This window comes from Silurus aristotelis, assembly GCF_946808225.1.
Source record: "Silurus aristotelis genome assembly, chromosome: 6".
NCBI classification, from domain to species: domain Eukaryota; kingdom Metazoa; phylum Chordata; class Actinopteri; order Siluriformes; family Siluridae; genus Silurus; species Silurus aristotelis.
This window is the reverse complement of record NC_139579.1, coordinates 22,211,323-22,226,140: the sequence shown is the minus strand read 5'-3', so window position 1 is coordinate 22,226,140 and position 14,818 is coordinate 22,211,323. Positions and strand designations below refer to the sequence as shown.

The 14,818-nt window shown below is 34.6% G+C and overlaps 1 protein-coding gene across 2 annotated transcripts; it reads left to right on the top strand.

Moving 5' to 3' along the window:
• Window positions 1–3,687: 3,687 nt before the first annotated feature.
• Window positions 3,688–13,882, top strand: fam167aa (family with sequence similarity 167 member Aa). Of its 2 annotated transcripts, none has more exons than XM_083545526.1 (3): window positions 3,688–3,926; window positions 6,446–6,848; window positions 7,081–13,882. In XM_083545526.1, the coding sequence occupies exons 2-3, from the start codon at window positions 6,480–6,482 to the stop codon at window positions 7,342–7,344; spliced, it is 633 nt and encodes a 210-aa protein (XP_083401652.1). In that variant the 5' UTR covers window positions 3,688–3,926; window positions 6,446–6,479; the 3' UTR covers window positions 7,345–13,882. The 2 variants fall into 2 exon arrangements, with proteins under 2 accessions (XP_083401652.1, XP_083401653.1); XM_083545527.1 differs by lacking the exon at window positions 3,688–3,926 and adding an exon at window positions 4,012–4,176.
• Window positions 13,883–14,818: the final 936 nt, after the last annotated feature.

Sequence of the window (14,818 nt, the reverse complement as noted above, 5' to 3'; positions counted from 1 at the left end):
TGTAATTAAAGAAACCTGTTTAATAGAATGCTTAATTTTTTTGTCTTTTTTTTTGAAAGACTTGATTGGCCTACTTTTAACGAGTTACATGGTGTTGAAGTATGGAAATGGAGCCTTGTTGGTTCTTTAGGCTTATTGACTGCTTGCATAAATAGGAACTGATAACTCAGTGGGTAAGGTGTTGATTTACCAATCAGCTGGTCACCACCAGGTTGTGCGTTCAAGCCCTGGTGTCACCATAGTCTGAGTTTTTTTATCTTTTAAAATCTAATGGTTTGTCTACTTTGTGAAATTAAACTGTAAATCTATTTGTTAATTTAAAAGACCTGTTCAAAAAAATGCTTTATTTCTTTGTCTTTTTTGAAAGACCTGTTTGTCCTACTTTTAATATGAGTTACATGGTGTTACGGTATGGAAAAGAAGCCATGTTGGTTCATTAGGCTTAATGACTGCTTGCACAAATAGGAGCTGATAGCTCAGTTGGTAAGGTGTTGGTTTACCGCTCAGCAGGTCACCACCAGGTTGTGGGTTCAAGCTTTAGTGTCACCATAGTAGAAGTTTTTTTAATCTTTTAAAATCTATTCGTAAGGTGTTGGTTTACCGATCAGCAGGTCCCCACAAGGTTGTGGGTTCAAACCCCAGCACAGCCAAGGCAACATTTTTATTTCTCTTTTGAAATCTAATAGTTTGTCTACTTTATGACATTAAACTGTAAATCTAATTGTTAATAAAAGAAACCTGTTTATAATAATGCTTTATTTTTTTTGTCTTTTTTAACAGACTTGATTGGCCTACTTTTAATGAGTTACATGATGTTGAAGTCTGGAAAAAGAGCCATGTTGTTTCATTAGGCTTATTGACTTCTTGCACAAATAGGAACTGATAGCTCGGTGGGTAAGATGTTGGTTTACCGATCAGCAGGTCAACACCAGGTTGTAGGTTCAAGCCCCGGTGTCGCCGTAGTAAAACTTTTATTTATCTTTTAAAATCTAATCGTTTGTCTACTTTGTGACATTAAACTGTAAATCTATTTGTTAATTAAAGAAACCTGTTTCAAACATTGCTTTATTTCTTTGTCTTTTTTGAAAGACTTGTTTGTCCTACTTTTAATATGAGTTACATGGTGTTGAAGTCTGGAAAAGGAGCCATGTTGTTTCATTAAGCTTATTGACTGCTTGCACAAATCGGATCTAATAACTCAGTGGGTAAGGTGTTAGTTTACCCATCAGCAGGTCACCACAAAATTGTGGGTTCAAGCCCCTGCATCGCCATATAAAAGTTTTATTTATTTTTTAAAATCTAATAGTTTGTCTACTTTGTGACATTAAACTGTAAATCTATTTGTTAATTAAAGAAACCTGTTCAAAAGAATGCTTTATTTTTTTTGTCTTTTCTGAAAGACTTGTTTGTCCTACTTTTAATATGAGTAACATGGTGTTAAGGTATGGAAAAGAAGCCATGTTGGTTAATTAGGCTTATTGACTGCTTGCACAAATAGGAGCTGATAGCTCTGTTGGTAAGGTGTTGGTTTACCGATCAGCAGGTCCCCACAAGGTTGGGGTTTAAGTTTCTAGATCATTTGTCATAGACAATGGACAGTCTTCTACATCTGACAAACATGACAGCAGAGAATCATCTTCACCTGTTAATTCAAATGTGAAGGTCATGATGCTGTAGAAGAAAACGGACGGTGGAAGCAAATCACAGTGTGGCTGGCTTATATGAGGAGACAAGAAATTAAAAAACACCATCTTTAGCACTGAAGCTTGGAGAATTAAGCACTTCCAGAGAATTTAAATAAAAGGCAAATGTGGAAGAAAAGTCCCTGTTGTTCTCACTCCTGATATGGTGACCTCACTGGAGTTACTTGTAAAGACTCGCCATAACTGTGATGTGCCTGATGAGAACGTGTTCATGTTTGGACGACCACAAGCACTGAGACACTTTAGATAATCAGCCATTATTCACCAGAAGCTGTGGAGCAGAACACTGTGATGCGTTATCCTCCACTAGACTGAGAAAGACTGTCCAAGGTCTTTAATTTGAAATACAATGAAACGGATGACCTTGCTGACTTTTTAGGACACGACATCAGGGTGCATCAGCAGTACTACAGGCTACCTGAAGGTACATTACAGCTGGTGAAGATAAGTAAAGTTCTTCTAGCCATTTAGAGAGGACAACTACGTATCTCAATTCAAAGGAAGGAATCTAGATGAGATCCAGATTAATCCATTAAGTAAAACAGGCCTGAGTAAATAAAGATGTTTTAAAAATCTCAAATTCCATGTTATGATTAACAGAAACACCACCGTTGGTTATAGATTATTTGATGGATGTAGCAGTTGAAAAAATATTTTTCCACTTATTTAGCTATAATAATTTTCTCTGTTGTTGCTGTGTTTACTAGAGATAGTACTGATGAACAGTGAAGGATCAGACTCTGAAAACAATGCTTCACCTCCACCCTCAAATTCTGCAGGTATGTAGTCAGCTAATGTATGGAATTATGGGAAAGCTAGAGGCAAAATTATATGATATGTTATGAGTCACTTTTATCACAATTACTAATTACTTTTATTTTATTCAGGATCTTCACAAAACCCATGGAGAAAGTGGTCTACAGAGGAGATCCAGGCTGTAGAAAAGACTCTAATGGACTACATCAGGTCTGGCAAGGTTTCTGGTAAAGGCCAGTGCATGGAGTGCATTGAAAAATCCCCAGCAGCACTTCAAAGGAGAGGTTGGGAGGCAGTGAAATTTTCTGTAAAAAAAAAATCTAATTTTATTTAAAAAAAAAAGAATTTAATGGATGTTTTTTTAAAAAATTTTATGTTTGTTAAAGGCAAAATGTTCAGAAACATTTTGGTTCAAGTTGCTGACAAATAAATGTTAAAGACAATTAAGATGTCAAAGATTCTTGTTTTTGTGGAATTGCCCAAATGTCCAAACTTTTCAGGTTGTTGTTAATCATGGTTGTACATATAATAATACAAATATCTTCTACTTATACCTAATATTTATATAGATGTATTATCTAGCAATATATCCTGCAACACGGTTGATCACATGCATGTTCTGTTTTAATTTAAGTAGATTCCAGTGTGCACAGATCATTATTTATTTTAGACCATTATGGTGTAAATAAACATGAACATTTCCTGCTTGTCATATAACATAAGTGTTGTAGATACTAAAATGTGGAACTTTTCAGACTCTCAGAATTGAAGAGAATTGAATGTGTTAAACAGAAGGTGAGGTAAGGCTTTTTTACTGTTTACTTTCTTAGAAATTGTCTATTCAAATACAAATAAAAAAATAAAGAAACAAAAACAGTTAAATTCTCCCTTTTAAACAACACTTTAGTTATGGTGTGAACTTAATCTTCATCTTCGTTAAAGTTATACAAAGTTATAATTGCATATAAATTGGATAATCTGCAGATAATTTATAATAGTGACACCTAGAGGTGGTTGGTGGTAAGACGAAATAGGGACATCCCCACTAGAATAGAAAAAACAGACAAAAATTTAGCTCTCTAAACTTGTGTATTTCTGAAAATAAATCCAAAAGAGACGTCTGACTTAAAATTGTGGCCTTAATGTATTTAGAAATCGGTGTCCCCACGAGTAACCACCCAGGCAGGAGTCCCCACCATGTAGCAAAAACATGTGTGTGTGTATGTGTGTGTGTGTGTGTGTGTGTGTGTGTGTGTGTGTGTGTGTGTGTTTTTGTGTCTGTGTGTGTGTGTGTGTGTGTGTGTGTGTGTGTGTGTGTGTGTTTGTGTGTGTGTGTGTGCGTGCGTGTGCGTGTGTGCTTGTGCCCCCACCCGCATGTATGAGTCTCTCAGTCTGGCGGCTGCGGGGGAGTGATGAGCCACGCAGCTTGAGAAAACGCACCCACAATCATGCCTACCGACACATGAGGTAGGTGTTATTTATTGCATGCATATCAGATCACTCCACAGCTGCTGTATAAAGGGTTATTATGTTATTGCTGCATTCACTACCCATTGCTGCACAGCCCTGGTGGACTGCACGTCATGCAGTCTTGTGCTGGAGAGATGGCGCATTAGGAGTATACATAAGATTACAGCAGTGGCGTCTATAGTTATTTTAGGTGCGTGTGCATGAGTCGAGATACCTGCCAGATTCAGCCTGCTATCATCCTGAAGTGGTTCGTTCACACCCTGCTTTTATTCCAATTTATCTGTAATGTAGCTGAGAGTGATCCAAGTATTTAATGTTTGAACATTTCAGGTGCATCATGGAACCATCATTCCTGCAAGGATAGCAAAATCTATCAGTTTTAACCATATGGTCCCTATGAGCTGCGTTTTTTTTTCCCTATGGACTACTGAGTTCAAGGTTGGGATTAGGTTTAAATATAGGCATAGCATTAATAATAATAATAATAATAATAATAACAATAATAATAATAATAATAATACAAAGCATCAATAATTTGTCACTCAAAGTCCTCACAAGGATAGCGAGACAGAACTAATATAGATCTGTGAGGGGCCGTGTCTTAAACATTTTCATACAATGTGCATTTTATTTGATATTCCATCATTATTACTTTGCAAGTGACTGAATACAAATATCCTGACTGTGATAAGGTACTGTACAGTAATTGGCTGCAGGTGCAAAAGCTGCTCAGCTCATCAAATCATGGGGACACTGTCCTGCTGGTCTACAGTCTACTGTGTTTTGTAATGATATTAAGTAAACAATCTATATGAAAGCAAAGACTGTTGTGTTTGTTATATATATTTTGTTTGTTGAAAATACATTTCATTTCCTGTATTTGTATTATTAGTTGTGACTAAAATTAGTAAATGTGACTATGTAAAGTGTTAACAAGTCAGAACTCATTACTATTTAAAATGTTCAACACTATTAAGTCTTATTATTTTTAAGACCTCTTAACCAGTTTCAAATACATACTGTGAAAGTCACCAGTTCTTAAAACAAAAAGCTTATTGGTTAAATTCATATTTTGAAATAAATCTATGTAATTCCACTGTTTATAAGCCTTAAGCATTTAAAAATTTGTAGACGTGTATAATAGTCAGTAACAACTTCTTTAACCATGCAAGCTTTAAATATTTAATGTCATTTTACAAATTAAATGATTAACATTGATCGGATCATTTTATAAATAAGAAAACAACCCTATCTCTATACACACTGCCACCTAGTATCCTGCTACATGCACAAATTCCTAGAAATGAGTTTAGGTGTAATGGCCCATTTCCTAGTGATGACTATCACTATGTTCACTCAAGCACATAATCCAAAACCCGTTCCTAAGGCATTTCCATGTCACTGCAATTTATTGTTTATTGACACAAGAATGTGCTAGCGTTTTTGTAGAAGACAGGGCCTCCTAAAAAGTCTTTCTAAAATTAGTTGAAGACTACAGCCCTGTTGATTAAACCTGTCCTAAGGGACTGACAGATGCCCTCTGATCAGAATCGGCCCAGATGAAACAAAAACTGAAGAGATGCAGAGTCTGGCTGGACTCTAGGGGTTCCCAGTTTAGCAGGCAGCTGCTGTGTCCTACTTCCCTGTTAATTTTTCAGGAGCCAGTAAACTTGAGCCAAAGATTCTAGGAAACAGGTCCTGCTTATATAGCAGTGAAATTAAAATGTGTTCTTATGTGTAATTATTAGAATTATTAATACATCATTATATTGCAGCACCTGGGCAAAATATTACTTTAATTAAAAAAAAACCTAAAAAGTTCATATGATGTCATATGAAATTGTAAATTAATAAATGTATTTATTTCAAATAAGTAAATTTTTTTTTGTTGTGAAAACACCAGATAAGAAAACCACAAACATTACTGGAAGAAGAGTTAGTGCAGCCTCCATTTTTAGCCTTAGCCTGAACATGGGCCTGATTTCCACAATAGAACAATTCATTCCTGATTTGTGGCACAGACTTATACCATGGTCATGAGACTTTTTTGTTTATACAAAAATCTGTTTCATTCAATAACCAGAGTGTACATTGGTTCGTAACTTCCTCATTCCACAGGTGGTTGTTCATTTTAAAACAGAACTCATTCCTAAAGTATTCTCTTTTAGGATTTGAATGTTTAATTCAGTGTTTAATATTTTAATTTAATTTATAATAAGTTTTTTTTTAATAATGTTTTTTTTTTGGTTTTTTTATTATTTTTTTTTGCGTATAGTTACTTGATGTGTTTGTTTCCAGGTTTAATGGTTTATAATGATCTTACCATGAATTATTAATGCATAAATTCTTTCATATGCCATTGACAGTGTAGGAATGAATGATTTTTCCATTTTGTTATTACTAAAACAACCAAAGTCAAATTAAAACCAAAGTAAAGTTCTAAATAGCATTTTTTTCACATGCTTTTAAAAACCAAGCTAATAACGAGTTACCACCTTTCTCACTTTATCTTTCAGCATATGTGAACATTTCAGTAAGCATTAAGCTAGAATGTCCATAAAGACGATGTCAATCCCACAGACCCTAAGGGTAACCCTAAAAAATCCAGATGAGAACAGTAGTGGTTCAGTGATTCAAGATGACCATCTCTCCAGTTTGAAGGCTTTGACTGAGAAGCTACATCTTGAGACAAAGAGGCCTTCACATATGCAATGGCGGTTTCAACTAGAGAGCAAAAGACCCAAAGCTCTGGAGACCTCAGTGGCTGTTAAAGAAGCACAGATACGATCCTGGAGTTCTCTGAAGTGGACAAAATTATCAGTGGACTTTCCTATAAACAAGCTCCAAAGACATCCATCTGAGAGGCTGAAAGGTTTTGGAAGTGTGACTGAAGCACTGGAGTGGCTTAGAAAAGAGTTGGTGAGCTCTGCACATTGTTTTGTTTAAATTCAAACTGTTGGTTTACATATGCAAATGAATTTAAGACAAGTCTGCTTTGAATTAAAAATGTAGAAGAATGACCATGGTCTTTGCAGGGTATAACAGTATATCTGTTGTTTTTCTGTTTTAGCTTGACATTAAAATTAAGTATGTTAGTTGTTTCATTTGCTATTGTTTTTACTTGTAATGCAGTTTGCATTATTTCCTACAGAGGGAGATGCGTGTACAGGACCAGCACCTAGCTCTTCAGCTTATTCATCTGCATGGTGATCTTAACAAGGTAAAAATTGAGCAGGCTTGTAAACAGCATCGCAAGATGTTAAATGATGCTACGTTTGAGCTGGAGGAGCGCTATGAGATGTTGGACCTGCTTTGTGATGTTCCTGTCACATCTGGATTTGGCCTCTCTGCACCACTCAAGCTCATCGGCATCACAAAGATGAACATCAGTTCCCGTCGCTTCTCCCTGTGTTAATCACACTGTATTTACTGAGTATAGAACTATAGCAGCTTGAATTGCAAGATAAAAATGTTTGCTTTGATGATAGAATGGGCAGCATTGCTGTCTTACAGATTTAGAGGTCAATTGTGAGGTCATCAAGTGTATGTGTGGAGTTTTGCATGTTAATTACATATTTGCCAAGGTTTTCTCCCAGGTTTCCATCAGCTGGGCAATGAGAATTGTGGGTAATTAAAGCTCGTACAGGCTTCATTGCCTCTAAGTCTTGAATAAGTGTGTGTGCATGGTTTTCTTCAATGGACTAATATATCAAACTGGGTACTTTTGCCTTGCACCCAATGCCAACAAGACATTGTGTGTATATGTGTGAGAGAGAGAGAGAGAGAGAGAGAGAGAGAGAGAGAGAAAGAGAGAAAGAGAGATATGACTTTATTTAACATTTTTCTCTCCACTTAACATTATTGCACATTTAACCAGTAGAAAATCAAGTAGTTCTAAAACATTTATGTTCGTCCTTCTTTTAGCCCTCATTGCAATGAGTTAGAATTGACTAATTTGTATCCCAGGTGGCAGATTGCACATAGACAAACACTACTAAAGACACTGTGCCGGCCAATCCATCCGAGCATATCCATCATGGATCAATATGCAAACTGCACACGAGGGCAGATTTCTTGAACCCGCTACAGACCTTTCATTTAGAGTGCACAATGGACTTGGATCAGAAGGTAAAACTACATGTCATAAAAATTATCCAATATTTTTCATGGTCTTTAGAGATTTATGGGCATACTTGGAGAATAGTATATTAAATTATACAAGTATAAGCTTTGCTGCTACAAGTTACAACCTTTGTAGGATCTTGGAGATAAAAATGGTCTTTTCAAAGTTGACATCGGTCGAGTTTTATAGAAATTGCTAGTGTAACAGGTGTAGGTGCCTAGGGAATACAGGCTTTTTAAGATGCTTGATGGCTTCTGTTTGTAGCACTCAATGTTAAGTAAAACATACAGTCTAAGTATCACTAGCTGGACAGACAAGCTGCAAACTTTCACCTCACAATACATGACGAAACAGGGTCAATCAAGGGTTAAATCCCTCAGAGAGTTGCAGTAAAAAAAATTTAATATTCATTTTAAACACAATACAGGAATGGATGATAAACTGGAGCTATAATTGTCAACAGGAATGGCCTGGGACATGGTTCCATTCTTATTTAGCTTACTCTTATTTACTCTTCATGAGTCTCTACCAGTCAGTAGAATAGGAAAATGGAACAGAAATGCATGATTACTATTTACAGAAAACTGAGATTTAAGTATCAATGCCCTTTTTTTTTTTCGTTTTCATTATAATTTGTTTTGTTTGTAAATATCGATAAGTGCATTTCAAAAAGTAACACGATGGCACCATCTAATGGCCACAAAAGGTAACTGCTGATTTAAAAACAAGGGTTTTAACACTACATCTGAGCGAAATAATAAAACGGTAACACTTGTAAAGGAAAACTTTTATCATTACAAATGATTTAAACACGTCTCTAACATTCATAGGAAAATGAAATGTTTATTATTTTTTGTCACATTTTCATGTATTAAAAGACAGACACAAAAGTATTCTTCGTGTGCACATTTGTATTTTGTTGAACCAAGGAATCTGTACAGTTCATTTAAACATTTTTGATTATTAAAATTTCAGATAATGTAAAAAAACTGTAAACTCAAAGGACATTTCAACTTAAAAACAGTTCAGTTGTTATATCCAGTGTTACAAATCAATGTATGAGAATCTATCAAACCTTTATACATTTCAAAGAGGACAGTTAATTGAGGGCACAAGACAAGGTGGCAAATGATATAATCAAAATGAAGATAAACAAAGTTCTGCTATAAGAAACATTTTTATAAGTGGTCACAAACATATAGCAATTATTACTGTATGTGTAGAGTAATTTTTTGTCAAAGTTTTATCAGTTGGAAAAGCTCTGGCTTTATGTAATTAAGGAGGGACACAATCCATTGCATTGATGGCTACATACAACACCTGATTTAATCCATAAAATGAAGGTAACTGAGTCACAAACTATCACCGTATATAATCAACTTGAAAATAAATTACCATGTACATCTCTATCAGGTAGTTGGTTTGTATACAGTGAAGTTCAGTGGTAGGTTGCATTTGAAAAATTGTGCGCAAAAAGAAAAAAAAAGAAAAAAACAATATAAACAAAGAAAAAAAATATAGAAATAGCATATACTGATCATCCTAATCTCTATTTAAGATCCTAATCTCTTGTATGTAATATAGCCTTTAGATTCAAAATAGATTCAGCAGTTTTGAGTTCTTGCTGGTAAGAACTTCAGAGACGCCTCACAACATTAGACAATTACGTTCATGCAACATACATCTTTCCTTGAGGAATCAGAACAAGAGCCTCACAGTTAAAGGTACCAAAGGACCATAAAATATGGTAATATGACACTTATATGACAGTCACACAAAACTAACATATATATTAGATAGTCTACACATTCCTGTTAAAACAACTGAATTGTGGTGTAAAAAATAATGCAATCATAACAAATCATGTCAGAGATTTTCCACCCCAGTGTATAATTACATATTTAAAAATTAAAGTGAAAACAATCAGAAATCCTTTAGGAAAAAATGCAATAATCTGGCTGCAAAAGTGTGCACAGCCCTTTTATAATTAAGGATATGGCTGTGTTCAGAATGAACTTATCACATTCAATCTCATGTTCAAAAGTAAATTTCAGACAGCTGTTATCAATGAAATTATTCTGATTACCTTCAGGCAAAGATCAGCTGTTTCTGTAGGATTTCCTTCATTCTTGGTATTAAACGACGGCTGAAGCTATTAGCCAGTTTACAACACGTACATTATCGCACTTATTAAAAGGTATGAATCAGGAGAGGGGTATAAAAAATGTGCAAAACATTAAATATACCATGGAACACCATAAAAAATATTATCAGTGAACAGACAACACAGAGCACCAGAGGAATAAGACCGATGAAACTCCCCACCAATAACAATAAAGGGTCAAGACAAAAACTTACCTGGGAGGCTGTCAAGAGACCTACAGCAACATTAATGGAGCTATATCTGGCACGTACGGTTCACTCCCTGCAAGGGACACATCTCATCCTCCTCACATCTGGGTTATGGGTTATAGTGGATAGACGAAAACTCTTTATCACAAGAAACAGCCAAGCTCAAATCAATAACCTTAAACCATGTAGCAAAATGTGTTATGATCCGATAAGAACTATTCCAAAAGGTATAATAATTCCATCATTCCAAATTGTATACTTAAATAAATAACAAAATAAATATTTACTGAAAAAACACCATACCAATGGTGCAGAATGGTGGTGGAAGCACTATGCTCTAGGGCTGCTTATCTTTTTTTCCGAAGTGGAAGGAATCATGAATAACTAGAAATGATTTTTAAAGTGGATTTCAAAGCAAAACCTTCAAGTTTCACATAATTTAGGACAATGGCATAAGCATGCATCCAAGTCAACAAACAAACAGCTTAACCAAAAGAAGTTCAAACGTTTTAGATGACTGAGCCAAAACTAGAGCTAGAGCCCAGAGCTGAATCCAACAAAAAAAAATCTGTGAGGTGACCTGAAGAAAACTGTTCACGGGAGAGAATTTTGTGACTCTACAACGATTAAAGAAAGAGCAGTAAAATACTTCCATGTCATAATGGGTCACACTGATGGAGTGACTGAGTGATGTAATAAAATCAAAAGTAGTAGTTCAACAATGTCGGTATTGAGATGTGCACAATTATGCAAATATTAATGTTAGTTCTTTATTTTTACTGTTTTCCCCACTACATTTCTGATTATTTTTCCCTACATTTTTAGATCCTGTAATTTTACATTGAGAGTGGCAAAAGTTCCGACATGACAAATTAGTTTAAAAATTTAATGGCAACAAAACCCCTGAATATCAACCTTTAGTTTTCTTCAGTGTGACATTTACATTACATACCCATGCAAAACTAACACAGATATTTTTCTTCTTCTTTTTTTTCCAGATTTCAAAAGCTACCAAAAACATACAATTCATTGTAAACCAACATACATCTGAACTAAGTTGTCAGATTGCTAACACAAAACATACATTCAGATTTTTCTGTTTCACAGCACATTACATCCTCTTAAAGTCATTTATATTTGTATTTATACATTTATACCTTGGTTACAAACCATTCAATAAAAACAGTCAATACATTAAAAAGAACATAAAATACAACAAAAAAAACCCTCAACAGATTCCAAAAAAAAAGCTCAGAAATAAATCCACATGATTCTAAAACTCAAGAACATATGAATGTTTTTTTTATCTCCATATAAATTAATTAATCTGTTACCTTGATAAAAAAAAAAGACCAAACACATCTCATACATAACACTGTTCAGATTTTAGCTAATGTTACATTTTCCCTCCCCCATACTTTTCCCTAAAGAGAATCTAAGGTTCAGAATTGGTCACAGAAACCAGATCAGTCACAATTAACTGGCCCTAAAATCTTCTATTTAAAACAACATTTCTTTATCGTTCTATTATCTGCTTTGGATGATTGCTTTTAAACCCAAAATACTGAATCTCTTCTGTAGCCAACAGAACTCACCTCAAACACTTATATTTCCTGATTTAATAGATTTAAATATTCTCAAAGTGGAAACAAAATTTAATATCTTTAATTAGTCAATTAGTATACAGAATTGTAATATAGAAAATAAATATAGAAATATGTGAAAAGAATAAATATATAACCAAGATTGCCTGCTGGTTAAGTAATGATAAGAATAACTTTTTTGGCCTCAAGAAAAAGACAAGAGGAACACACTTGTTCTAATCACAAAATCCTAAAATGGATTATAAAATGAATACAAAACCTATATCAGATGGAGAAACATTTTCGAAACTGTCGGATATGTTCAACTCCACCAACGAGAAGAAAAATCGCCATTTATTTAAGTTAGACACCCCCCACCCCCCAACAAATGCCTCTGGGTCCTAACTATGGGGAAAACAATGTTAAAACATATCTTTTATAACCTGCTCACTACAGAACTGCATTTAATCTGAACTCCCACAAAACCATTAAACCATAACCCTTACATCACTATGCTAATTGTTATTAGTAGAACATCATGACAATAAACAAACAAAGACATTAGCAGATTAAAAGTGCTGTGAATGCAAGGGGCAATCACCTTGTTCTGTCACTAATAGGTGATGTTGCTCCACAAGAGCAAATTTCTGTAGACTGTACTTTTTGATGCCTTTAAAAATATACTTAAATATGTAGTCTAGCTATGCGACAGCCCTTAAAAAACCATGACTTGGTCTGTTATTGTTTTTGTATCATTACTTGATAATCACTGAGCATTAGAAAGAACCATGACTTCATCATTGACTGTTCTGTTTGACAAAAATAAAAAAATCTGCACCCCAACCCTGATCAGCTGATCCACTTAGAGCTATTACACAATCCAGGCATGTTATGTTCACAATGTTAAGATGCTGAGCAACAATGACATCCAAACCGTGATGTCATCATGTCTCACCATTGTTCAAACACTACAGAAATATTAGTTTGCTTCACAGTATATCATAAATATAAGCTATTGAATGTACAATATGTTAGTTATCAAAAGTACTGTGTAACTCCACCACTGTTAAAATATATACTGAGTATTTTGTCAGAGAATAGGAAATATACATTTTGTGTACATCATACTTCATACATTCTGTACAGAATTTTCTACCTACATGCAGAAAAAAATAAGAAGGAAATTGGTGTAACATTCCTTTCCAAAGTGACTGGTTTCAAGACCAGAATAGAGAACGTGATCATATTGCATTGTTTGGATACCAAAGACAATGTTCTCGTGCTTTGATTAAAAAACTCAATTACATCCAACAAGGTGATGTCCCCTTATGCAACACAGACTAATGAAGACAGAAAAAAAAATTTCACAAACGTTTCAGAGACTTCCAAAACAACTTTGGTTAAGCCATCATTCTGCATTACATTTTGGACCAGTTTTACTGAATCACAAAATAAATGTTGAAATCTGGACTTTCATGTCGAAGCAATACGCTATATATTGTCGAACAGGACACTGAGCATTAATGGCTTAAAGCAAAAACAAAGGCTTATGCACAACAAACATAAAAATCTGTATATATACTTCCATAAGTATTTTGCTCCTGTATACCACCAAAAATAGATTTTAAATGAAACAATCAAGATGTGAATGAAATGTTGACTTTTAGCTTTAATGGGTTGGGCAATTTTTTTTTTTCTATAAATCATTGCAGACTTTTTTTTTTACATTCTTCTTTTTTCCTCTTGCTCCAGTTAGAGGAGTCGGCAAATATTAATGGTTTGTGTTGATGATGTGACTGCTGATAAAAGTTGTAGGATAAATTCTAAAACGTATAGAACTGCACATTAAAGTGGCTGCAGTAAAGGTTTGGTAAAGCATCTAAATAGAAAAATCGCAGCATTTAGATGAACATGGGTTCTGAAATTCAGATGATATTTAAATGCACATTTTGCATCTAAGCTTAAGAAATCATTCCTATAATTGTTATATTGTCCAGTTACTTTGCCTGTTAAAATGTAGGGACTAATATTATTTTGCCTGTTAGAAAGAGACTATACTAAAGGCTGTAATACCTAAATGATGATGAAATATGATTTTGTTAAATACACCGAATTAAACATAAAAGTCTACAATTCAACAGCATCTTGATTGCTTTGCCCCGAATCCATTTTAAGATGAGATATAGTTTTGCAAAACGTGTCACGTTTTGCAAGTGTAAACAAACACTTATATAGAAATTGTGCAGAGGTTATATGAACAGTAAAAGCTCAGAAATAAAACCCCTTAGGACTGAATGCACACAATATCACATAACTGAGGTGACCCCCCCCCCCCCGTTCACAGTTGCAAATCCATGTGCTTGTATCACTGAAGAACTGCATGCTGGGTATTCTGAGGCAGTTTAAACATTCTGTCTGCTGGAGTGAATGTATATTTTGCAGATTACATAACAATTTTGAAATGTAAAACAAGCTTAATCTTTTAATGGATAGTTTTAAAATTCTTTATAATGACCAATTCCCTGCTCCAGTAGAGCAACACTGGACATTAAATGCAGACATTAAACTGTCGGTTTTTACATAATCACTCGCTGTATTATGATTAATAATGATTCAAATAAATTTGCAGTTCTGCTAATCGAGTTGTGCAGCACTTGACGTTACTCATTTACACGGGATGCCAATATGACCTCGCAAAAAAGTCCATTGATTCCATTATAACGGCCCATGCTGACTACAAGAATGAAATCTTGAATTATATCTGTGATACTCCTCAGTACATGTGAAATGGAGGGAAAACATGCATACATCACATCTGATTACTGGCGTCT